The sequence below is a fragment of the Trachurus trachurus genome (assembly GCF_905171665.1).
Source record: "Trachurus trachurus genome assembly, chromosome: 10".
Lineage (NCBI taxonomy): Eukaryota > Metazoa > Chordata > Actinopteri > Carangiformes > Carangidae > Trachurus > Trachurus trachurus.
This window is the reverse complement of record NC_139894.1, coordinates 18,347,611-18,372,805: the sequence shown is the minus strand read 5'-3', so window position 1 is coordinate 18,372,805 and position 25,195 is coordinate 18,347,611. Positions and strand designations below refer to the sequence as shown.

The following is a 25,195-nucleotide window of genomic DNA, read 5'->3' as shown; positions in this document are numbered from 1 at the left end:
AACATTTGTTACCTCGAGAACCAGGGTGATGAGCAGCTCCTGGGGGTACAGCACCAAAAGGCCGTCTCTCGCTGCTGTGTCCTGACTCAGCAGGTCCTGAAACAGAGCTGAATGCAGCAGGTGCAGCTGGCGCTCTATGAACAGCAGGCTGAGGTTCAGGTTGTGGCACCGGCTGGTAAGATCCTCTGGAGACAACTTCAGCAGGGGCATTGTACGACGCATCTCCAGGCGCAAAGGAGCCAGAAGAAGCGCCATAGCCATAGTCGTTTGTGTGACCACCACCATAGAAGCCTGAGGGGTCGTTGCCTGAAAACAAGAAAGGTTAATCAGAAGTGAATTTAAACAACGGTTTAAAAACACAAATAAGTCATTTACCTTTTTTGACAGGGCCACAGTGTACGCTCACAGCCAGCAGAGCAAAGAGGGAAGCCCTGAAACAGTTTTAAAAACAAGACAACAGAATGAAAAAAAAAAAAACTTTACCAACAAGAAAACAAAAGGCTACATAAGAGCACTACTTACCCCAAGAAAACCTGTGCAGACATCATGTTGAATGCCGACACTGAAGACACAGTGAACCATGGAGGCTTATAAAGGATGCCACCCTAACTAGTTAGAGTTTAATGAGCTAACCATGAGCAGCTGCTGGTCAGTGGCTCCAGTGAAGGCGGAGCAAACAGCATCACTTAGTCTAAACGAGGATCAGGTGCTGCCTTATCTCACTTTGTGCCCACGCTGATACATAAAGAAATCGTGTTTTATTTGCCTGTGTATCACAATGTCAGCATCAAGTTGCTGTTATAGGATTTAGACTGGGCCATACAAGTGCAAAGACGATCACAGCAGCAGAAGCCTTGACACCTAACTTCTGAACTCCAGTGACACCTTGAGTTTTGGTTGATGCCCAGAAAGACCACTGCCAAGTTTAAATCACGATCTGAGTTTAGAGACATGGTTTTGAAACAAAATTCAGTTGTCCACTGGGTCAATTTAGCCAGTTACATTAAGGGAAACATGGTGTGGCAACTTTTCCTTAACATTTCCACAGAATGAGTTCAGTCATCAGTAGTGCTCAAATTCAGACCAGATTTTCTTGGCCTTTTGACCTCGAGTGAGAGTGCGATGTACCATGTGTGGGCTGGCAGCTGACGTTATGTCCTTAACACATGACAATGGTTTTCCATTTGCTAGTAGAGCACTTCCAGTTTAAAGTAGATGTTCAACCACAGGCAAAGGAGTGAGCTGTGACGCAGTGTGAAAATTCCATTCAATTTCAGTACTAGTGAGGTGTAATGTACCACCACTGCATTAGTGACTGCCAGTTGCATGCGTTCATGTTCAAAAGCCAGTATCAGACCAGTACATTTCTCATGCACACATTCACAGCAAGGCTTTGACCAGCTTGACTTTTAGTCTTCAAGATGTGCTACTATGGCAAACCGTTTGAGCGTTTATTCCATATCCTTGATATCAGGCGTCACTAGTTCAAGCATTGTCAGCACTAGTTGGACATCTGGTCACACTAGTTAGACATTTTGTCAAACTAGTTGAACAAACTAGTAACAACTTAAGCCTTACCAGTGAAGCCAAGAGCCACACTAGTGGCACCAAAATCCAAACTAGTCAGCTTATTGACAGACTAGTGGCCCACTGGGCTCAACTAGTAATGCTTAAAGTCTTACTAGTGATCTGCAAAAGCTCTGACTAGCTAACTAGTAGCAGCTATTCACCTCACTAGTTTGCTAGTAACCTCAAGTTTTTTTTGTTTGTTTTTTTACACTCGTTAGGGGAGAGTGGGGTAATTTGTGCCATGGGGCGACTAGTTCCACCCCTGTTATCTAGAAAACCATAGAAGAAGTTGGTCATGTGACCACATATTTTTGAAGGGGCATCCATTTCACTCATCCTATCAAGAAGGGAGACACATGGCTTGAGAGGAAAGCACATTTATGTTCAAAAAACAAGTTTTTGCCCTCCAAAGTAACATTTCTATGATCAAGGTTTTTTGATTGCCGTGTTTGAACAATTATAGATAACTTGGAAAACAGTTCACACATGTTTTAGTGCTTTATTAAGCTAGACCACGAGTCTATACAGTTAGCATGATGCCAGCTCAAAACAGCTGGGGAATCCTTTTTTCTCAAAATGCTGGGCTTGGGGTAATTTGTGCCAAAGGGCCTGGGTTAAGTTGTGCCAGTGGCAGTGCTGTCTGTGTATAGGAGAAACATGGCAGTGGGCACTGATTTGCTTGAAACTTAACATGTGTGATGAGGGACCGCCCCTGAACACACCTGCCCAGTCTGGTTGTGCTCGTAGCCTGGTGGATGAACAAAACATTGTGTTTCTTTGCGCCACAGCTCCCAGTGTGCCTCAGGCCTCCGCGACTGCATGGGGACAAGCGAGGGTCCGATCTTCGCCGCTTCTGGCTTTAATTTTGTATTGAATGTCTTGCTTTTATATACAGTAGTATTATCATTTGTGAGATTAAAATGATCTGTTTTACTTCAATTATCAATGGCACAATTTACCCCAGTGTATTTTCTCTAATGGCACAACTTACCCCGCACCGGGGGCAAGTCCTGCTGTAACATGTTATGTCAAAATGTCATAAGTAAAAGAATGTTATATCAAAATGCAAAAAGGGGGGGGGGGGAGCAAAAAAGATAAGATTATGATAAATATTTTTTATTCAGTGGGTAATGGGGGCAGGACTAGATAAGCTTTTGCTTCTCCCGCTTTCCCTTTCGGCCATGTGTATTGTATTATTTGAACTAGGATGAAGTGTGCTGACGATGATTTAAATTGACATGCCCGAAATAAACAAACTGATTGATTGATTGAAGTTGTGCCACAAAACCACTTTTTTTTCTAAAGCTATATTTCTGAAACAGTTTATTTAAGATTCAAAGTGATTGTTCCCAGGGATGCACAACATCCTAAACTATATGTACATATATTAGTTGGGGGCATTATTATAATCCCCTTGCTTTAAAGGCAATTTAAGTAAAATTGGCACTACTTACCCCGCTCTCCCCTACACTTGAAAGAGCCAAAATCACCAGTAGTGTGACTAGTAAGGATTTGCACCTTGCTAGTTAAACTAGAAAAAGTCTCCTTGACCTTATTAGTTAACTAATGGGGCTTAAAATGTTTACTAGATGAACTCTAAGATGCTCACTAGTCACACTAGTAACACCTTTTTTTGGATCTCCCTAGTTAACTAGTGAAGTAAAAACATTAGTTGAACTAGTGAAAGCCAATATATCCCCTAGAAGATGTCAACTAGTGTGACAAAAAGTCCTAACGTTACATGTAGCTAGTGTGTCTCACTTGCTGTGCACAGTTGCCTACTAGTGCTGAGCAAATTGTTAGGCTACTAGTTCAAGGAATAGCCCTACATGTAAGAAAAACTTCAAACAGGTTTGGTCAAAACCTTTACATGTTCAGTGCGGAATCTGACTAGTGACAATAGCATCCACTAATTAACTAGTGAGATCCAAAAAAGGTGTTACTAGTGAGCATCTTAGTTTATTACAGGACAGTGTACAATACCATTAATCGAAGAGATGGTTGTACCAGATTTAGCCTCTAGGCTAATTTCCATCTGTAGTCCCAACATAAAACACAATAAAATACAGATCGCAAGAAAATAGCCCACACCAGTAGCTTTCACTAGTTCAACAAGTAAACATTTAAGCCCCACTAGTTAAGGTCAAGGAGACTTAACTAGTAAGGTGCCAATCCTTACTAGCCACACTAGTAAGGATTTTGGCTCTTACAAGTGTAATTAGTGTAAAAACAAACTTGAGGTTACTAGCAAACTAGTGAGGTGAATAGCTGCTACTAGTTAGCAAGTCAGAGCTTTTGCAGCTAGTAAGACTTACTAAGACAGTAATACTTCAGTCCACAGGGGGGGATACATTTCATGGCAGGTGGAATTATTTCCCCCTGTAACTTTGGCTGTGAAAGGAAACTGCTCTTTCACCAAGGTTACTTAATGGTCTGAGTTACACACAGAATAAATGATTATGGTCAGAACCCTGTAACTTTGAAGGAAGAGAAACAATGTTGATCCGAGGCCAGCAATCTTGATTTGAAAAGGGAGTTTATTCAACAAAGTGTATCGTAGTGCATTATTTCAAGTTATAGTAACAAATGTGCTTGCCATGATACTACCTTGAGTAACTAATCATTTTGAGGGTGTCATTCAACCAATGTACCATCCCAAAAGTTCTGAAAATATTATGAAGGTTGAAAAGTTAAGTAATGTGTTGTTACTATTTTTAGTCAACTAGTGGACAAAATGTCAACTTTGTGACACTTGTTCAAATGACTTGAAGTGACCCCTGATGTCAAGGATATGGAATAAGTTGCCACTTTTAGAGGTCAAAGAGCAAACAAGCCAAAGTACTTTAAGAATAATTTATTGTGAAAAAAAACATTTGTTCTTGTGCTGGAGCGAGCCATCGCCTATACCTTAAAGACAGGAAGAAGACAACGTTAGGACATATCAGAGCTACATGTCATTTGTGACAAGTTATACAAGCTTACCTTGTCTCTGTTGTAGTCCATGTGCCTGCCAGGTCCCTTTGCAGGGCGTCCATGGGAAGGCCCAGGTGAACCTGCTGCAGCTCCTTTCTGAGGTCCTGCTGCCTTCGGCATTGACAGGACGCAAACTGACCTTTGCTTCCCGTCTCTGAAGTACTCTGTGCCACAGACAGAGGGAGAGTATTGCGGGTAGTGGTCTCTCACATAGTGAACATCTTGCCAGTGGTCCCGCCCCTGCTCAAAGCTGCTGCTGGCGTGAGTGAATGTGCCGGGGGGATACTGGCCAGTCAGGAACATGTAGTCGTAGTGAGGATAGAAACCCCAGCCATATTGCATCGGCCCAGGCATCGGTCCGGGCATCGGTCCGGGCATCGGGTAAGGCGGGCTGGTGTGGCTTGGTCCAGGAGAGTTGTAAAGTGGTGGCAGTGGGGGCTGGGAGCCCGTCTCCTCCGTCTCCCTCTCGAAGTCACCGGACTCAAAGCTGTGCTCAGAATGGGCCAACTCTCCTGCCTGGTACAGAGGTTCAGGTGGTGGAAAAGGTGGACTAACGTAACCTGAAGCAGCAGCAGCTGGCCTTGCCCCACCAGAGAAACTTGGAGGTGCAACAGCCCATTCAGTTTCTGAAAGAGACAAGACCACAAGAGTTATTTGACCTGGCAATTGAAACCATTGGCAAACCCAAACCAAAATTTCTAGAGACATGACCTTTAAATATTAGTTGCAGCTACCCAGTTGCCTATTGCATCAAAACTCATGTTTACAGTAGTTTCTTTCCACTGCTGTCCAGAAAGTTTAACATTTGTTACCTCGAGAACCAGGGTGATGAGCAGCTCCTGGGGGTACAGCACCAAAAGGCCGTCTCTCACTGCTGTGTCCTGACTCAGCAGGTCCTGAAACAGAGCTGAATGCAGCAGGTGCAGCTGGCGCTCTATGAACAGCAGGCTGAGGTTCAGGTTGTGGCACCGGCTGGTAAGATCCTCTGGAGACAACTTCAGCAGGGGCATTGTACGACGCATCTCCAGGCGCATAGGAGCCAGAAGAAGCGCCATAGCCATAGTCGTTTGTGTGACCACCACCATAGAAGCCTGAGGGGTCGTTGCCTGAGAACAAGAAAGGTTAATCAGAAGTGAATTTAAACAATCATAACAATTTAAAAACATGGGCAAGTCATTTACCTTTTTTGACAGGGCCACAGTGTACGCTCATAGCCAGCAGAGCAAAGAGGGAAGCCCTGAAACAGTTAAAAAACAAACAAGACAACAGAATGAAAAAACTTCACCAAAGAAAACAAAAGGCTACATAAGAGCACTACTTACCCCCAAAAAACCTGTGCAGACATCATATTGAATGCCGACACTGAAGACACAGTGAATCATGGAGGCTTATAAGGGATGCCACCCTAATTAGTTAGAGTTTAATGAGCTAACCATGAGCAGCTGCTGGTCAGTGGCTCCAGTGAAGGCGGAGCAAACAGCATCACTTAGTCTAAACGAGGATCAGGTGCTGCCTTATCTCACTTTGTGCCCACGCTGATACATAAAGAAATCATGTTTTATTTGTTGTTTGCTTATTTTCTTCTTTTTCAGGCAGAGCGTCACATTAACGTAAAATGTACTGCAATTTAATTAATACATGAATCCATCCACTTACTTAAAATTGTTGTCTTTTGGATATTTTTTTAGTCTTTAGACTTTAGACATTTATTGTCCCTCTTGGGAAATTCTTTTTCACAATCATGACCGTTTACATTTCGTTTCACCAGACAGATACAAACTCACACAAATTTTAAGATAACTTTTTGTCATCATTGTATAACACAACAAGATTCAGTCTGGGGCAATGGCAATGCTTACTTGTATTCTTTAAAAATGAATATAAAATTAGGTCCTGAGGAAACATGAAGTCCAAATAATGAACTGAGGAAATTGTCCTGATAGATCTACGCTCTAGTGGGAAATATAGCACTTGATATTCACAGAGGTCTTAGATTGTGTTCTTTCATGTACAATTTGAGTTAGTGTAAACGGATTTGTTCTGCGTGGACACAAATAACTTCCTGAAATTATTATTTTTTCCTGATTTCCCAATTTGAAAGCCTCAGTCATCTAAACATGAACTTTTATAGTCTCCCTCGTGAGACTTGCCTAGTCTAAATAAAACCTCATAATTTTATGTCTCTAATGCACTGTAATGTTTGTCATCACATTATTACATGGTTATTTGTTTCTGGAAACGGGTCTAAAATAGCTGGAAGTCATTAATTGTACTGCTAAGAAACTGAAAGAAATGATGTAATATATTTTCCGTATCCATTGGTAAAAGTAGCAGTAGGCTAATACAAATTCAGTCTCGGTGCTATGACAGCAATTGCCATGACTCAGCTTAAATGTGAGTAAATGACTGGGCAGAAACATTAAATCAAAGAAAATCATCATGTTCAATATTTAGTTTTAAAAGCGCTATGTGTCATAATGGTGAGCCTTTACACATTGTCCATTAATTCAGCTCAAATTGGATGTATAAACATTACTACTTACCATATTTCACATTGTGTTTTTATATTGAGGACATCACATCAAATTCCCAATTTGTTGGCACAAACTGTTGTAAAATGAATGGAGAGGAATAAAGTACAATGAATTAGAAAAGAAATTGAAAGTCAAAGGTATGGTTGGGTAGCCCTACATGCCCTACCTCAAATGGGGCTATTATTGTGGAAAATGCTTTTGATTACCTTTACATTAAATTTTGTTATCTATCTTTTCTATCTAAGCATCAACTTTGCATTGCAATTGCATTAAACTGCCACACGGTGGCGCCAACATATAGGCCTAGGCCTCTTCTCTCTTTTTTTTTCAAATCCCCCTGCTTACTGTAAACGTCGTCATCTTTACCAGTAACTCTACTGCTCATCAGATTTGGAGAATGGTGAGTTGGCACTGCTGTGAACTATCTCTACATTCATTTTTCAACGAGTAGAGAACAATTTAGACTATTTGAGACAGGCATCTATGGGACAGGCTTTTATTTAATTCTGAATAAATCTTATGCTCAACAAAGATGGACAAAATTTACTGGCAGTTTGTTTACACCAGGGGGCGTTGCTTCACTTACCACTGTCAGGGACCAGGCGGGAGGCGGGAGCAGCAAGCGCACCGTGCATTGCTTGCACTATGCGTGTGTGTGTGTGTGTGTGTGTGTGTGTGTGTGTGTGTGTGTGTGTGTGTGTGTGTGTGTGTGTGTGTGTGTGTGTGTGTGTGTGTGTGTGTGTTGAAAAAGCAGAAGTCACTGTACCCGCCCACGCTCCCAGCAACGCCACAGCATGTGTAGACCCTCCGCCTCCCGGTAGCCGTCGACCTCTAACAGCTTCCAGCCCATAATATGTGGATGGTATGGACAATGGTGCCGCCGCAGTAGGAGAGCAAAGCTTCACGTAAGTCGATAGTAGCCTACATCCTCCCACGATCAGACATCAGACATCAGACAGCCATTGTGTGGGAAAAAGATAATATCAGAGGGTGTGGATCTGTGTGATCGTATGGATTAGGCTATGTCTACAGTAGGCTATATTCACACGCTTGTAAACTGTGTTAGAGATGATGTGTTCACTAATGACACGACTACTTTTGTAGGCTACAGGACAGCGTGTAGGCTACTAGTAGACTAGTAGATGTTAATCACCTGTCATCATGCTTTAACTTGTTTCTCTGAGTCTGAACCGCCACAAACCATGACCCACTTAACTCTATAGAGAGAGAGAGAGAGAGAGAGAGAGAGAGAGAGAGAGAGAGAGAGAGAGAGAGAGAGAGAGTGGGTGGTTACTGGAGGAGAGTGTGCTGTGGTCGTGTGGAGACCAGCACGTGGTTACAACTTTCTTTTTGGTTAACTTTTAAGGCACAGTAATATTTGTGAGTTTCAGTATTTCATAACAGAAAATGTCAAAGATTGAGAAAAGCCTCAGAAAAACATACACACATACATAGGCTACATACATTTTTGAGGCAGATTTTACCAGTTAAACCACCCTCCTCACGTGTTGAGTGGTGCTGTATGTCACACAGCTTCATTTACACATTGGGTCACAGACTGATATGTTATTCTTTGGTTTTAGATTTTGATATCTGAATTATCCCATATTACCTCTCTGAGCTGTTGGACTATGTATTGATCAAGTTCTGACATGAACACCGTGAAACAGGGGCTTTATTTGAGGGAAGCAACAGAAAAGCTGAAAATCTTTACAGTCATTGGTTAATGTCAAGTTGGATAGAATAGAGTACAGAGCCAAACAAACAAAACAGCATGATGAACAGATTCTACTCAATAGAGTAATGTTTTACTCTTTGTGATGGGTTAAAATATTCTGCTCTTGTACTTATTAACTAGTTGTGTGTTTAGCCTGCTACCACAGTTCATTCTTGTATAGTTAACTAGAGTTCAATATATTACATCACATGTTGGTTCAAGTTTATTTTGAAAATGGCAGGTATTTTAGGTCATCAGATGATTGTATATGTCACATGATATGTCATCTTTAACACCCTCTTTATCCTAAAAATGTTTAGAAAGAAGAAGTAGTGGGGCGGGAGGAGAACCAGTCCCGTGGTTCATCTCTCCGTATTAGAAAGATAGTGACATCTGACCATGAGCTGTCCAAGAACTTGCTGATAGTGGCACTTTTACTTTTGGCACGACCACAGAGTGTTAGTGGTTATGCAAATTAAGGCTGGCGAAGTGATGGACTTCCTGCATCCTTGCGTCCCTAGGCTCCGAAAGCTCCACCACAATGTTGTGATAACTGATTTATGGTAATATAACACTGACCTTGTCCTTTACCCATGTTGGGACATACAAACTCACAGTTTACCTGGTGTTGACTCTCTGTTTGAAGAACAGTCTTGTGTCAAAGTCTAGTTTCTGGACCTTAGTATTTCACTACATAATGTGGTTTAGTCGTCCATATTCCCAGATTTGACTCCCGACTTCACATTTACTGTTCTCATCCACTTGACGCAACATGCACACCCACATCTTCAAAACTTTTATTTTGCCACATCGTAAAAATAGCTTAAGCCCCACAAGTAAGCAAAAGTTCTGTATATTGCTAACTGAAATAATATTTGTCACCTCACAATCACTTTTAATCTTGCCTCTTTTTTTTTTCTTCAAGCTTGTCTGACCAGTGGGAAGGGTGGTCCTCATAAGTGACCAAAAACAGGCGAACCCCACAAATGATATTAACAAGAATGTGTGTTAGGGTGCTGCTCCATTTAAAGCCATTTAAAACTGGGTTTTGGTGCCCATCACTACACATCACAAGTTGCAGATGAAAGCTAATCACCCGACCTGTGAGAGTTGATTAATGGGCCCACTGTCCTCCAGTGTCTTTGTGCAGTGTGTCTGCTGTGCTCACTACACAAAGTGGGGGGGTGGGGGGGCATTTGGTAATGGAGGTTTCTGCTCTCATTCTGCTTCTCTCAGAAAATCTTTGTATTGGAGTCAATGAGGAGCAGAGACAGACGTGGCCACACTTAGAGGCTGACAATTCAAATTCTGTGAGAGACGGAACAGGTTTGTCTACAAATTTTGAAAAAATCATGTGTGCAGAGCGTAAATTGTGGCCAGGAGGAGTGTGGAAAGACAAAAGTTTCAGACGATTTCAGACAACTTCTCCCACTCTGACACGAATATTCCGTGCAATACACACCCATTATAATCTCATAATTTCTCCAAATATGATCATGGTCATTGATCAGGGATTGATCAAAAACTATATGACCTATCAAAACGTGGAATAATGCACCAATACACAAGACTTGTGTCTACTGTTTAAAGTTCAAATGAAGTCTCTAGGTGAAAGTATGCCTGAGTAGTAGACGTTTGTAAAACTCCAATGATTGTTCTTTCAACAAAAGTTTGCCCCTGCAGCTATTTCATAGCTTTGCTTTACTTTGCATTGTGGTTTGTTGATAGTCGTTTCAGATGATAATAAAACTAATGCCACCATTATCATTTAAACTGTAGTGGGTAACCAGAGGGAAGTCATGTGGCGCAAGACCTTTGCTGATCCTGTTTTTACTTAGTATTGTGAGTATGTACTGTGTAGCTATGTATACATGTCGTGCCCATCAGTCGTTGGTTTTAGGAAGTGAGAACGAGCTTGTTTGCGTGAACCATCGTGTCTCATGATGAGATGACGATGGTGATCAGGCATATAGTAGGTCTGTTTTATCAATCCAGCAGTGGCCTCTGCCAGTTACCAGCCTCTCCTTGACCTCCACCATCTGGCTGGATACCACTAAGACATAATACCACATACCATAGCCACATTAGCAAAACAAAAACCCACTAAATGCACATTTTTAATCTTATATTCAATGTTCTATGTTCTGATAACTGTATCGTTTGCTAAATAATTTACACAAAATTTACGGTAACACTTTACTTTAAGGTCTGATCATAAGAGTGACATGACACTGTCATAAGAGTGACATGTCACAGTCATGAACATGTCATAAACCTTATGTCATAACGTTGTTATTAAGTGTCATTCAGTTAACCCTAACCCTACAAACCCGGGTGTTATGACATTGACATAATGTTTATGACATGTTCTACAGTGTCATGTCACTCTTATGATCATACCTTAAGTAAAGTGTTGCCAAATTTACAAAATAAACCATGATTTTATCATCCAACAAAATAACCAATAATAGCCCCCATGCAGACCTAGACAATGAAAAGGAATCTGAATTGTGGACGTTATTTTCTCCCTTTAGCACTGACACGTAGTAACAGAATTCCTTTGATAAAATATGATAAGTCACAGATGCATTTAACCCTGAAAAGAAAAATATTAACATTCAGAGATTCTCATATCACACAGATAGCATGTTCTGAGGAGATTGCATTAGTGGCCACCACTTGTAAAGCTGCTCTTCTCAGCCACTTTGTATTTCATAAATGTAAGATTGTGCTGTGATTTCAGCTGTATTTACTTATGGACACTCAGAGAGAAAGGTAGAAACAGAATATATTTCTTATTTATACACAGCCTCTGGCAGGGATCCACAATACTTACTTACTGTGCTCTGTGATATATCTGTCTGTTTTTTTAATGTGAGGACTGCGGATGGAAACTAGCTCTGAGCTAAATCCGGCACACTTACAGGATGCCACGGCGTTAACTGTTCATTAATGTGCACTGTCCTCAAATAAATAAACAATAAAAAAAAAGAATTATTTACTTCAACTCCAGAGAGGATATTAGTGTATTATTTCTATTTTCCTTTAGCATCCTGGGTCAGTTCATAGTCAGTTCATTAGACTTTCCTCCAGCCTGTGAAGGAGAGATAAGGCCTATCAATGATGCTTATGTAGACTAAGTTATGATCACAGACTGTATAAAGATGGATGTAACCTCTGTGACGTCACCCACAGGTTTGACAACCCCTTCCTGTGAGTATCTGACTCCGCAGAACTCCTTTCTAATCCAAAACAGATTACCAAGCTTTGTGTCCTCATTGGTTACGACACAAAGGGCAAGTTTCTACACAACATTTTCCGGGTGGTTTTGTGTTGCAAGTCACATGACATTTTTTTGAGCCTACCAGCATCCTTATCTGGAGCGTGTCTTCGAGCTTCAGTGCAGTCTGGCTTGTCGGGAATGGATGAATGTTTATTTATTTTCGCCAGTTACCAGCACCCGGAGCAGAGGCAGTTTTATCTGCTGCACAGCAGAGAGAGTTATAGGGAAATGTGAAAAACAAGTAGGAGGAGGGAAATAGTGACGGTAGAATGAGGAAGGAAACTGGCCTATATATAGAGCGTGCAAAAGCTGAGAGGTGGAGTTTCTAAGATCACATCTGCTGTCTGGTGTCTGCTTTGTGTGAGTACTAGTGAATAGTAAAGCTGTATGTGACAGCAGCTGTGCTTTGTTGTCTTTTTCAGATTTCCTTTTTGTGGATTCAAAAGAAGGTTACTTTGTTTAAAATCTGTAGTTGTGCAGTATGTTTTAAGTATTTCCTCCTGTTGTTTTGGGGAATATATGACCAACCAGTCACCCACTAAAGATAACCCTCCTTGCACTATCCAGCTGATTTAATGCGGTCCATCTGTTTTTTGGAAATGAACTAACCCAGTGACCGGGGCTTAAGTTTGTCTTTGTGCCCAGATGTTTCTAGTTGTAGCTCATTCTTAGCTCGGCTTGTGAAACTAACACTTACTAACATGTTCCACTGAAGTGCGTTTTCATGCAGGAACGTGTTATGTGAGGACATGTTGAGTGTGTAAGGGGTCATTTCACCACTTAACCCTTTCTAAATGTGTCAAACTACCAATTACATGTTTAACTTTTATTTTCTGTTATGCAGGTGCAGTAACAGACGTGTGTGAGACAGAGTGTGGGACCATGAGGGGTTGTGAGAGCATCTCCGCGGCGAAACGCTGGATCACCTTTGTGACAGGTCTGGTGGAGTGTCTGTGTTTCGCTGGAGCTGTGTTTGGATGGGCTTCACTGGTTTTTGTCCTCAAGACGGATGGCTACTTCAGCTCTCTGTGCGTCAACACAACAGGGACCAACTCAACGCAGGTCTTAGGTCAGTTTGATGTCCTCACTTCTATAACCTCAAATCCTCAATGTCCATAGAAACTATCCAGTAATTTTTTTAGAAAGTGGAAGTTTAAAATCATTTTCCACTCTTGATTTTATTTGACCATTGAAAATGTCCGTTTCAGACTCAGATTTTCAGTCTCCTCATTGTTTTTTTATTTGTGTGTCTGCAGATTGCAGTGGACAAGATGAGCAGTTTGCACTTGTCTTCACCATCGCCTCCTTTATGAACAATTTCCTGACACTTCCCAATGGTTTCCTCTTTGACCGGTTTGGCACTATGGTGGCTCGGCTCCTAGGAACGTGAGTCCAACACCTTTTCCAATTACTAAAGAGAAACTGGTCAGTGGAGGTTAAACACTCCAGAAGTTAAACAGTAGCAGGCAGCAAAGTAGTTAAGAGGTTGAAGGAGGTGATGAAAGTTGCTGGTGAAGAACAAGACAAGTTGTTCATTAGTCTGATCAGAAAGCATTAAGTGAGAGGTGAGGCACGGTAAGTATTATTTAATTCTGCATCAGCTAGTATCACAGTCATTAATTATAACAGATTTAAGATTCTTCAAACTGATGTGAATCAATTGTAAAGCTTGAAGCGTCACTGCTATATTCTGGTAGGTTTTGGAGTGCTGAAATTTCATTGAAGGGATACGGCAACATTTTTTTTTTTCCGTGTCTTGCCTCACTCCCAAGTCCATGACAAGCAGATAGACACCCTCCTTTCGACTGTGCGTGCAGTAACAAGGGAGATACAGGCAGAGCTGGCGCACCACTAATTAGCTTAGCTCAAACGCTGGAAGTGCATAGGTAGTGTTAGCCTGCCTCCTAGCCGAGCCAAAATCAGCAGTCAGAAGCTGATTTCATTTTAGCTCTAAACTCTGTAAATATATCACTTTATCGACATTTCAAAAAATTTTGGGCGAGAAAGTAGTCGTTTAGATCAGCAGTGTGTCCTTAATTTGTCTAAATACCAGCTGTTTCGGACGAATTCGGCGCTACTCAAGCTAGCCGTTGTGACCAACGCACTTCCGGTTCCGGTTACTTTCACAAAATAAAAGCACCCGTTGCCCTTTACATACAGAAAACCATGACGATAGAATTTGTGCTTTTACTTTGAAATAGGAAGCCTACCCTCGATGTAGCTAGCTTGAACCAAAATAAGTTACCGTCTTTGCTTGAACCCTTTGACCGATCTTGTCCCGTTACCAGCATTCGACCGCTCAAGATGCCTTACCAGAGAGTTTTGTCAGCTCTAAGACGAAGATCGGCCCCCCGGTTTCCTTTTAGAGTTGCTGAAGAGTTTCTCTGATGACTTTAGGTGGAGGCAGGCTAACACTACCTATGCACTCCCAGCGTTTGAGCTAAGCTAATAGTGCGCCAGCTCTGCCCGTATCTCCCTTGTTACTGTACGCACAATAGAAAGGATGGTGTCTATCTGCTTGTCATGGACTCGGGAGTGAGGCAAAAAAATGTTGGTGTATCCCTTTAATAATAATAATAATAATAATAATGCATTTTATTTATAGGCGCCTTTCAAGACTCTCAAGGTCACCTTACAATAAAAACAATTAAAAGTACAAATAGTAAAACAATGAGACAAGCAATAAAACAACAATAAAAAAACAACAACAATAATAAATAGCAACAATACAGCAACAGTGAACATTGTGTTAGGGGGGGTAGGCCAGTCTGAACAGGTGAGTTTTGAGATGTCACATTTGCACTGGAGATTGGTTTTATACCCCTTCAGGAGGTGATTACATTACCAGCTGTGTTCTCACAAAGCAGGACAGGGGTGGAGTCATGAAGTGAGGATGTGGTATTGTTTGTATTCATTAAAGTTGTTGGTGTGGCATTAAAGCAGAAGTAAGTGATATATTTGTGTTAATATAAGTCTTAAATAGTTATATCTTCCGACAGCAATCACTTACATAGAGTGTTTGGACCGAAACACGGGTCTGTCAGTCACTCTGCTCTGCTCTGAGCCGAGGAGAAAACATTTATCGTATCCTACAGTTTTTATCCAATGAGGAGAGAGAACGGCATGCAGGGCTGTGTGTGCAGCCAAGGGACGCCGTGAATGTGGTGACGTAGGGACGAGGACTGTTATGGTGCGTTCAAGGCAACTCGTAACTCGTGTTTTTCCGACCTGTGAAGTCATACCAGTTCGATCTGGTACGAGTTCACGGGTCGGAAGTTACGAGTGGCCGTTATAGTGACTTTCACCGGTAAAACAGGTCGGAAAAACACGAGTGGGTTGCCTGAAACGCTACAAAGTCGTAAGTTGTGACTTGAAGCTGTAATTTACGGTTTCAAAAGCCTACCTGGAACGCAGCATTAGCCAAAACGACCGGATCGCTTACTTCTGCTTTAAGTGCACCTGGCCTGCTGATCAAGTACAAATAGTTCTGCAACAAAGTGCAGCATCGTTGTTGGTGAATAATTACAATAACAGTGACAAGTGACAGCAGGAAGCTGCTGATGAACTACTGTTTATTGAAGAATCCCGTCAAAGAAAAACTGCTGCAGTAAATCATTATGTATTACATTTGTCTTACATTTACTTCATTACAATATCAGTTTATTATAGTGATTTGTTTAGTGTTGCTGAAGTTTCTTACTGTGTGTTTTACCTTATAAAATAAAAATAACAATAAGAGAACCTTTAAAGTACCTGATCAATAAGAGAACCATTCAGATCAATCAGAGAACCGTTAAAGTAGATCAATGAGAGAGCTATAGTGGCATGTGGTAATAAAATCTTACCAATCAATCAGTGTGTGGTATCGTATTCACAGAGAAATGTAGTTCCTATGAGGAAAAAAATAAGTATTTGCCAGACAGCTGACGTGATGTGTGTATGTGTTGAAGAAAACTAGTCAAGATTTTTTTTTTTAAATTTAGTGGCATGTTGTGTGAAGTGTTCATACATGATGAGAACAGCTGTGGGAAATGGTTGAAATAGTTGAATAAGCCCGGCTGCACATGGTGGTGGGCCAGTTGGAAAAGCGAGAAGTGAAGGCAGAGGCCAGAACAGCTCTCTGGAGGGGTGTTATGTAAAATAATTGAGGTTTCCAGGGAGCAGCCAACAAAATGCACTAATGGAGATGGAGCACACACACAACAGAGCCTGACACTCAGTAATGCGGCATGGAGATGAAATGTCTTATGCTAAAAGGGAGAAACAAAAGGCAATGAAATGCCAAACCTCTGAAAAAACTGAAGCTGTAAAAAAGCTAAAATAAGAGAACTGTGAAGAAACAGAAAGGTTAGGAGCATATATCACCAGAGGATCGAGCAGTGTCAGAGAGAAATGTTGTTTGTGCAGAAGTCCTCCCTTCACTCAAGACACCACACGGACACACACACACACTAACATACCTGGCCAGTTTGTTGACCCAGGTATATCTAAATCCACAATAACAAACTGGAGCTAGGCATGTCCATATGTTTCCAATGAAAAAGGGTGGAGGGAAAACAAAAAGCATAGGAATGCAAATAGTTAGGGCGAGATGGAGGAGGATGGATCCAGGATGAGCCAAAAGAAGGAAATTAAAGGGATAGTTCACCCAAAATTCAAATTTCACTCATTATCTACTCACCCTCATGTCAACTAAGAGCTGTGAGAATTTTCAGAGTCCTCCGTTCCTTCTCTGAGTTACGGGGGGGTCTGCGCAGCAGTATTTGTCCATATAATGGTTGTGAATGGACACCAGAGCTCTTCGTCCAAAAAGACACACCAAAAAACATCCAAATACCTCCATACTGCTCGTCTGTAATGTCCCTCTTGTATTGAAGCCCCGACATGAGAAATTGTTCCGAAAAAAATTAAATAAGTCTATATTTTAAGCTTGTTTGTAGCGGAAGCTCCCAGTGTCTCAGTTCACTGCTCTGCCTGTGTAAGTGCAAATCTCACGTGATTTGCACTGACCGGCGGAACAATTTCTCATGTCGGGGCTTCAATACAAGAGGGACATTACAGACGAGCAGTATGGAGGTATTTGGATGTTTTTTGGTGTGTCTTTTTGGACGAAGAGCTCTGGTGTCCATTCACAACCATTATATGGACAAATACTGCTGCGCAGACCCCCCCGTAACTCAGAGAAGGAACGGAGGACTCTGAAAATTCTCACAGCTCTTAGTTGACATGAGGGTGAGTAGATCATGAGTGAAATTTGAATTTTGGGTGAACTATCCCTTTAAGGTCAGCCAGAAGTTCTCCAAACAGAGCTGCCCTTGAATCTGTGTTTGCTGTGATAATATTTTCTAACATTTTTTTGTAATTTAATTGCTGATAGCGTGTAATTACATTTTGTTGGATCTGACAAAATACAACAATTTCATTACTTGAATAAAAGTAGACAGATACTGCTTGTATTTGATTAAAATAACACTTATTACTTAATACTTAACCAGTATTTCTGAATATGTCAAACATAATTTTCACCAGTATGTGTGAAAGCATCATAAGATATGGCCACAGATGCTCAGCGGCAATATCTTCATCCATCTCTGCCAAAGCAGTTAAAGGGATAGTTCTACATTTTGGCAAATTGGCCCATTGCCATAATTCCTATAGGTTTGTTACCTTTATTTGTCGGTGTAAGATGTTTTTAGAACAGCGGAGCAGAGCTGTGAGCTGCTCAGAGCTACGCTACGGAGGCTAATGGGATTTCTTGGTTTCCCTCATCAAACTCATCAAATACACAATCCAAAAAGTCCAAAACGCTGTTTGTTGTGACCTGCACATTCACCACGCTATGAGATAATAACGGATCGTTACGAGACGAGTTGTTTTAGAGGCAAATGCAGACACTGCTTTGTCAAAAGATCTTTTGAGTAAAAAGTACAATATTTGTGCTTCAAATGTAGTGGAGTGACAGTTATAAATATCCCCACCAAGTAATACTCAAGTAAATTTACCTCGTTACTGTACACCACTGCCAATATGCCAATAAAACTAGGTAATAACTCTCTGTTTTTTCCTTCCACCAGTGGCCTTTACACCTCAGGGACCTTGATGGTGGCTTTTTCGAGTTCAGGTGAGAAATATTTTCGTCTAGTTGTTGTACAGAGGTTTAACAACTAACAGGTGCAGATTCTCATTTCTCCCATTTTTGTGTTTTTCCATCAGCTCTGTCCAACATGCTCTTCCCGGCCCTCTCCCTCCTGGCAGTAGGAGGCATCCTGTTTCTGATGACCAACATGCAGGTACTAAAACGATTTGCACTAACATTTACGTTTCGTTATATTGAATTTGTCAGATTTATGTTGTTGTCAGTGGGACATTTTTAAGATTCAATGAAAAGTGAAAGTTAATTTCTTGGATGATAGAATTTAAAGTTGAAAATTCAATGTTTTCTCCCTGAGAAACATGAACAGTAGGTTTCTGCCACATAATTTCATGACATAAGTTTTTGTAGACATCTGATGACTTCATGTGTTCTCTGTTGGTGGAGCAGCACTTAAAGCTGCAGTGACCAGGACACATGATCAAGAACCACTAACTCTAACTCATCCTATGACCCATTTTTGATGAGAGTTGATACAAATACAGAGTTGTAAGAGCTTTTTTTGGAAGTAATGCTTGTTTGGCTTTATGACTTAAACTGAATCCAGATATAAAAACAGGAGCCTCTGTGCCTCCCTGTGCAGGGCTTTTCTCAGGCTGAGCGCATGATCTGGTGGAGAGAAAACAAACACAAAGCCCTCGGGTCAAACTGTGACATGTAATGAGTCTGAATACTTGTTACTTATGTAGCTGTGACTCCACTATCACATCCTCATATAGAAACAAGTTAATCAGCTCAGATAAGTTTTCATAAAATGCCATTTAACAATCCATGAGAAGAGATGGATGCCATAAAGTCAAATGTCAAAATAACATGTTAATTTTGATTAATTAACCACAGAAAAGATGAATTACGCTGAATAATTAACAGCGATCTCTGGTGCTCTTTGACCTGCTTCTGTTCTGGTGTTGTGCGTGTGAGTATTTATCGCGATAGAAAGTCTGACATACAGCAAGGGTGGACTGGACTGTCCTGTTCTCCATTGTTGCTCATTGTTTACATGCTTTCTCTGTTGGTAATTGTATGACGTTACTCAGCTGCTCATTTTAGTGTCTCTCATGCTGTTTGGTCTGAATTTATCTTTAAAAACACATTTACTGTAAATCAAGTCCACTGCTGCTGTCACAGCAAATATTGATGTATGTATTTAGTTTGAAATAATTCATCACAGAGCATGGAATTGATTACATTCATTTTTGCTTAACAGCCACCAAAAACAATAGTACATTCCCCTTCACAGACACTTCAACGCACCGTTTGTGTGTATTACTTAATTTTGATTTCCCTCTAAAAGGTAGGAAACCTGTTTGGCTCACGTCGCTCCACTATCATCACTCTTTATAACGGGGCCTTCGACTCTTCCTCAGCGATCTTCCTCGTCATCAAGGTGAGAGGAGCCTGTTCATGTCATCTGATGGATATATTCATTCATACTATTTACAAATTCGTAAATGATGATCTCCTCCCTGTCTTGTTTTCTCCTGCAGTTGGTACATGAGTCTGGTATCTCTCTCCGGGCCTCCTTCCTCTTTCTGTCCGCCTGCAGCGTCATTCACCTGCTCAGGACTTTCTTCTTGATGCCCAGAAAATCCATTCCCTACCCGCTGCCTGATCACTACACATACGGGTATGAATCCCCAGCACAACACACGTCACTCCTCCGAGTACATCCTATAAATAATCCACCAAAAATTAGAATACCTCATTCAGAAGTTCTTGTTACATTAATTGACTTCCTGATATTGCAAAGCAAAAACAATGCTTTTTTATTTTTTTTGTATGTTTCCAGGCCAGTTTATTTTCACAGTACTATCCCACCTCTTCATGGAAATATCCTTCATATCCTGTTATGTGATTGAAGAGAGTTAGGACTCCAGAGTTTGTTTATTCAGGACAAAAAAGTAGACTCCCACAGTTTCCTTTGGCTGTGGCTGACTCCACTGTGACCTTTGACCTCTCTCAGGATAACCTGTGGTAAATCAGAGACTCCAATGAGCTCCAAGGTGGCAGCAAATGGTGAAACACACGAGGCAGAGGAGGCAACACCAATGAAAACGGATGTCCCTGTGAAACAAGGTTTGTGTTTCTTTCATATTTTTACCATATGGGCAGATGTAGTTATTTCACTTTTCATCATTCATTCATCATTTTTGGTTTTAATTTTCACAAAAAAAATGTTACATTGACTTTTCAAAAATAAAGCTGCTGAATGACTTAGTAGGCTCTTCTTCATGATGCATCCATACGAAACCTTAGTGAAGTCCATGTCCAGTTTTAAGGGTGTTAAAGCAGATATCAGCTTCACGGCCGTTTCGGCTAATGCTGCGTTCAAGGCAGGCTTTTGAAACCGTAAGTTACAGCTTCAAGTCACAACTACGACTTGGTAGCGTTCCAGGTAACCCGTAGCTCGTGTTTTTACCATCCTGTTGTCTGTGAAAGTTCCCTATAACGGCCACTCGTAACTTCCGACCCGTGAACTCGTACCAGATCGAACTGGTATGACTTCACAGGAAGGAAAAACACAAAGTACGAGTTTCTTTGAACGCACCATGAGTTAGCAGCCCCCGCCCTTGTCAGGCATCAATTGGTCCTCGTGCTACGTCACCACATTCACGCGCATCCCTTGGCTGCACACACAGCCCTTCATGCCGTTCTCTCTCCTCATTGGATAACACTTGTATCCCATAAGGAAAATTTTCTCCTCGGGTTACAGCAGAGCAGAGTGACGGAGAGACTCGTGTTTAGGCTGAAATACTTCATGTAAGTGATTGCTGACGGAAAATAGGACTATTTAGGACTTATATTAACAAAAACATTCCACTGATATCTGCTTTAATTGATGCAAAAATCAAAAAGACTGGCAAGCAGGTATTGCACCAGAAATATCAAAACAACACTTGCAGTGATTCAATAATGGTAATGACGACAACAGTGATGATGATGGTCAACAAAAGAATAGCGGAGCAGCTCTGATTCCATTTTTTGTCAACTCCCACTGCCACGGAGTGAACAGGTAAAGGAAGAAAAAAAACACACCATCCATACAATGATGCAATAAGTGAAGCCTAAACAAATACATTACATCAACATGCTGTATTTTGGCTCCTACAAATGTTATGGCATTAGTGTTGTTGGGTCTTGTACTAAAACAAATGTGTCTTTATGTCTTTGTAATGTATCTCTGTAGCACAATATACAACAGTGTTGACAATGCACAATAATGTGACCTTCATCAAAGAAAAAGCAGCTCCTGTTGATTTGATACACATGGCCATCCATGTGGTGCTTTAGATTACAATGTGATTTATTGTGCAGCTATAACAGCAGGATATAAAGACAACAGTGTGTGTGAAATGTATTTCATATTTTCCTTTTTTTTGTCCTTCTTCCATCATCTCTCCTCCCTCTCAGAGAAAACTTTCCGTGAGTGTTTCCTGTCCAGATTCTTCATGCTGCACCTGCTCTGGTTGTCGGTGATGCAGCTCAGACATTACCTGTTTATCGGCACCCTGAACCCCATGCTGCACAGGCTGACTGCAGGAGAGCCCTCGCTAGGTACACACATACAAACACTACACCTCCCTCTCATAGTGAAAGCAAAAGTATGTAAAAAAAAAAAAAAAAACCTTCCTCTTCAAGCAAACTTCCCAAGAAGTCAAATTAATACTCACTAGTTAATCTATGCTTCAGCACATAACATTTAGTGTCATTAAAAAGGATAAATGTAAGCTATACATGGCACTTACAGGAATCAGCACAGTTTTATATTGTGTTGACCCTTCTGGGACACCATAGTTACAAACAACAGTGGCAAACAAAAGGGAGAACAGCCACATTATGTAGAAGTTACAGGCCACATATCTTACCTCTTACTGTGTAATCAAATCAATTGTCAATTAAATTATCACCAGGTTCTTCATTAAACATTAAAATCATGTTTAAATCAACTAAATATGTTAAATTATAACTTACATGATGAAGTTAATCTCCAAACATTTCATAGCTGCACACTGTATGTGTATAACTGTTTTCTACACCTGTGCACCCTCAAATCATACAATGAAGACATGATAGTGAATCCTCTACCATATTTTTCCTTATCACTCATAAGGTAGTCGTTGTCTAACCATCTCATCTTTGCCTGTGTGTCCCTGCAGTGAGCCAGTACATCAATGCCTTTGCTATCACCCAGTTGTGTGGGGTGCTGTGTGCCCCCTGGAACGGCCTCATCATGGACAGACACAAGGGCAAACCCCGAGCAGAAGGTACGAGAATGACTCCCGATGAACCCAAACACATGCAGTTTGAAAAGTACTCTTTAAGAGGAAATGTATTGGTATCATTATTCATCTCTTGTACAGAGCATGTTGCTTACATTTTGTGGATGTGAAAGCATGAAAGTCAGCAGGATCTTCAGATGTCCTCCAGGGGGCGCTGACCTATCTATGGAGACATAATTATTTGGAGGAACAGGTGTGTGTTTTCATTACTAATGTTTTATGTGTGTTTATAGGGGAGAGTGAACAGGAGGCGGACCTGCGGGCCTCGGTGCTTTCTCTCTTCCTCACAGGACTGCAGTGTTTGTTGTTCTCCATTTGTGCCGCCACCCCGTACCTGCCGCTGCAGTACCTCACCTTCGTCCTGCAGGTGTTAAACCGCAGTTTCCTCTACGGCGGCAACGCAGCTTTCATCAGTGTGGCGTGAGTATCAGCATACATGTATCTCCTGCACATGGCAGAGAGAATTTTTGATGAACCCTCACTTGCACAATATGCAAACACTGACCAGTAAATGCGACAGGAACTCTGGTTTTCTCTACCAGACCAAAGACATTCAGGTTAGGTTAGTTTCTGTCTCTAAATTCCCCATAGAAGTGAGTGTGGGCATGAATGGTTTCTTGCCCTTGCAGTATGGCTATGCAGTATGGCTAATGGATGGACAAGTGGAACCGCTTAAGAAATATTATACATGACGAAATTAAAGTCTATTTATTATTATTGATGTATATTTTAACCTGTGCAATGCATACTGCTCATATAACACCATGCACAAACTGTTGCATTGGTGCAGTAAGATAAAAATTGCTATGCATCCATCCATTTAATGTGATCATCATATGTTTTTATACTGCTTATAAATCAGAAATTAGGGGTTGCATTTCTCAAAGATGTCTTTCAATGCTAAAATTATATATATATATATTCTCATTGTCTATACTCATCTTTTCCACCACTGTCTTTTTGCCCTGTCATCACTTTGTGTTTAGTTTCCCTCCATGTCACTTCGGCAAGCTATATGGTCTGGTCATGGCTTTGTCTGCAGTGGTGTCTCTGCTGCAGTATCCCTTCTTCGCCCTGGTGAAAGGAGCTCTGGACGGAGACCCTTTATATGTGAGTAGATGACATACAACTGATGCAGCTGTAAATTCCACCTATTTGATCTTGTCTTTCACCTTATTTGATAATTATCTCCTCCTCGTGTGTCTGCAGGTGAACGTGGCTCTGACGCTGATCAGCCTGCTCGCCTTCATCCATCCCGTGTCTGTCTACCTGCACTGCCGCAGTAGTGCCTCCAAGCGAGCCAACAGCAACGCTGTCGCTGCTTCCTCCTTACGTTTGTAAAATGAGACCATGACCACAATGACCATCCTCTTATCAAATGCGAACTTGACATCAATCACTTCAGTGCATTTCAAAATGTAGGAAAACATGGCTCTGACAGCTGTACCCAGCACCTTGCTTTACTACAGTCTGAGCCATAGAGGTCTCCGCAGGCAAAATTACACACATCCATCATAATTAAGAGCTTCTGGTGTGCGGCCTGCTCCGACCGACCCTCTGTATGATCTATAGTCCTGGTGATCACTCAAGGCCTGATAAATAATGCTGATCCTTTAGAATTTCACTGAGGGTTTTCATAAAACAGCTCAGGATAGTTAGCAAGATTATAATTTGGATTGTACAATGTACAAAAAAAACCAAAACATAATCACCGTCAATCTGATTTGTAGGCAAGGACCACAATGCTGCTGTGACACATTTTACCTTTGTAGCTCCTGCAGTTTTTTTTTGCAATTTATGCAAACGGTGTGTTGCATTTGGCCATATTGCAATTTAGATTTTATTTCAAGTAATTGTACAGCCATAGTTGACATGTACTCTTGCTTTTTTTGTATTCTGTGTCATGCCACCCATCTCACACCATGGTTATGGTGACAAAGTGCCAAAAGACAAAGCACTTTGTAAAAAGTTGAAAGTGTTACAGATGATGTTAATAACGTGCAGACCTCTTCTATATTCTGTATTTTATTACACTTTAAAACAGTAAAGGGCCAACAATGTTTTCTGTAGTGAATAAATAAGGGACATTTGAAGAGGCAGCACAGCTCTGACCTCTGCTGGACTCTCTGTTAAACTGTTACTATTACTGGGCCAAACCTAGTTAGATGACAATGTTTTGCTTGTTTCCAACAGCCTCAGGTGTTTTTTGTGTAGGTCAGTAGCAGAATGTGTCATGAAGGATCCTGTATCTCCAGGGAAAATGTGCCATAGTTAATCTTGGCATTGGAAGGATTATAAAGGGATGTTTTTCTTATTTTGTGTTTTCTGCAAGTTCACCAAGTTTTTTCAAACAGTATGTGTTTTTAAGTTGTCAAAGTACTTTTGTTTACAGCCAAATAGCTATTGAACATTGTTGAAATGTATAAATATGCAGACTCATAGTGCTCAAATGAAATAAAATGAAATGTACCTTTTGATATTAACTTTAATCTGTAGTTAAAGGGCAGCCTTATTTAACTTTTTTTTTACCAGATGTGAGAAGAATACATGTGCTACAGAAAATAAAATAGGGAAGACTATGAATTACACAACTCGTGATTATTAAAATAAACATTTATCAGCTGAACCCTGATTTTTGTAAAGTGACTCCATGATTTTTAGGTTATTTTCAATACTTTGGATATTTAA

At 41.0% G+C, this 25,195-nt stretch overlaps 2 protein-coding genes across 5 annotated transcripts; one reads left to right on the top strand and one right to left on the bottom strand.

Moving 5' to 3' along the window:
• Nucleotides 1-49: 49 nt before the first annotated feature.
• On the bottom strand, nt 50-7,972 carry LOC310992639 (uncharacterized protein). 3 transcript variants are annotated; one of them, XM_083980750.1, is made up of 6 exons: nt 7,663-7,745; nt 7,086-7,149; nt 5,724-5,779; nt 5,355-5,648; nt 4,552-5,168; nt 4,409-4,476 (listed from the first exon to the last, which is right to left on the bottom strand). In XM_083980750.1, the coding sequence occupies exons 3-6, from the start codon at nt 5,752-5,754 to the stop codon at nt 4,471-4,473; spliced, it is 948 nt and encodes a 315-aa protein (XP_083836876.1). In that variant the 5' UTR covers nt 5,755-5,779; nt 7,086-7,149; nt 7,663-7,745; the 3' UTR covers nt 4,409-4,470. The 3 variants fall into 3 exon arrangements, 2 of the variants coding, with proteins under 2 accessions (XP_083836876.1, XP_083836877.1); XM_083980751.1 differs by lacking the exons at nt 7,086-7,149; nt 7,663-7,745 and adding an exon at nt 7,843-7,972; XR_014595705.1 differs by lacking the exons at nt 4,409-4,476; nt 4,552-5,168; nt 5,355-5,648; nt 5,724-5,779; nt 7,663-7,745 and adding exons at nt 50-306; nt 376-431 and having other exon boundaries at nt 7,086-7,189.
• On the top strand, nt 7,848-25,139 carry LOC310992637 (equilibrative nucleobase transporter 1-like). 2 transcript variants are annotated; one of them, XM_083980747.1, is made up of 13 exons: nt 7,848-7,981; nt 12,921-13,145; nt 13,333-13,462; nt 18,151-18,197; nt 18,290-18,366; nt 19,522-19,614; nt 19,715-19,854; nt 20,191-20,303; nt 21,639-21,782; nt 22,385-22,492; nt 22,741-22,927; nt 23,494-23,617; nt 23,717-25,139. In XM_083980747.1, exons 2-13 carry the CDS (start codon nt 12,959-12,961, stop codon nt 23,846-23,848), a joined length of 1,482 nt encoding a protein of 493 aa, XP_083836873.1. In that variant the 5' UTR covers nt 7,848-7,981; nt 12,921-12,958; the 3' UTR covers nt 23,849-25,139. The 2 variants fall into 2 exon arrangements, with proteins under 2 accessions (XP_083836873.1, XP_083836874.1); XM_083980748.1 differs by lacking the exon at nt 7,848-7,981 and adding an exon at nt 12,314-12,436.
• Nucleotides 25,140-25,195: the final 56 nt, after the last annotated feature.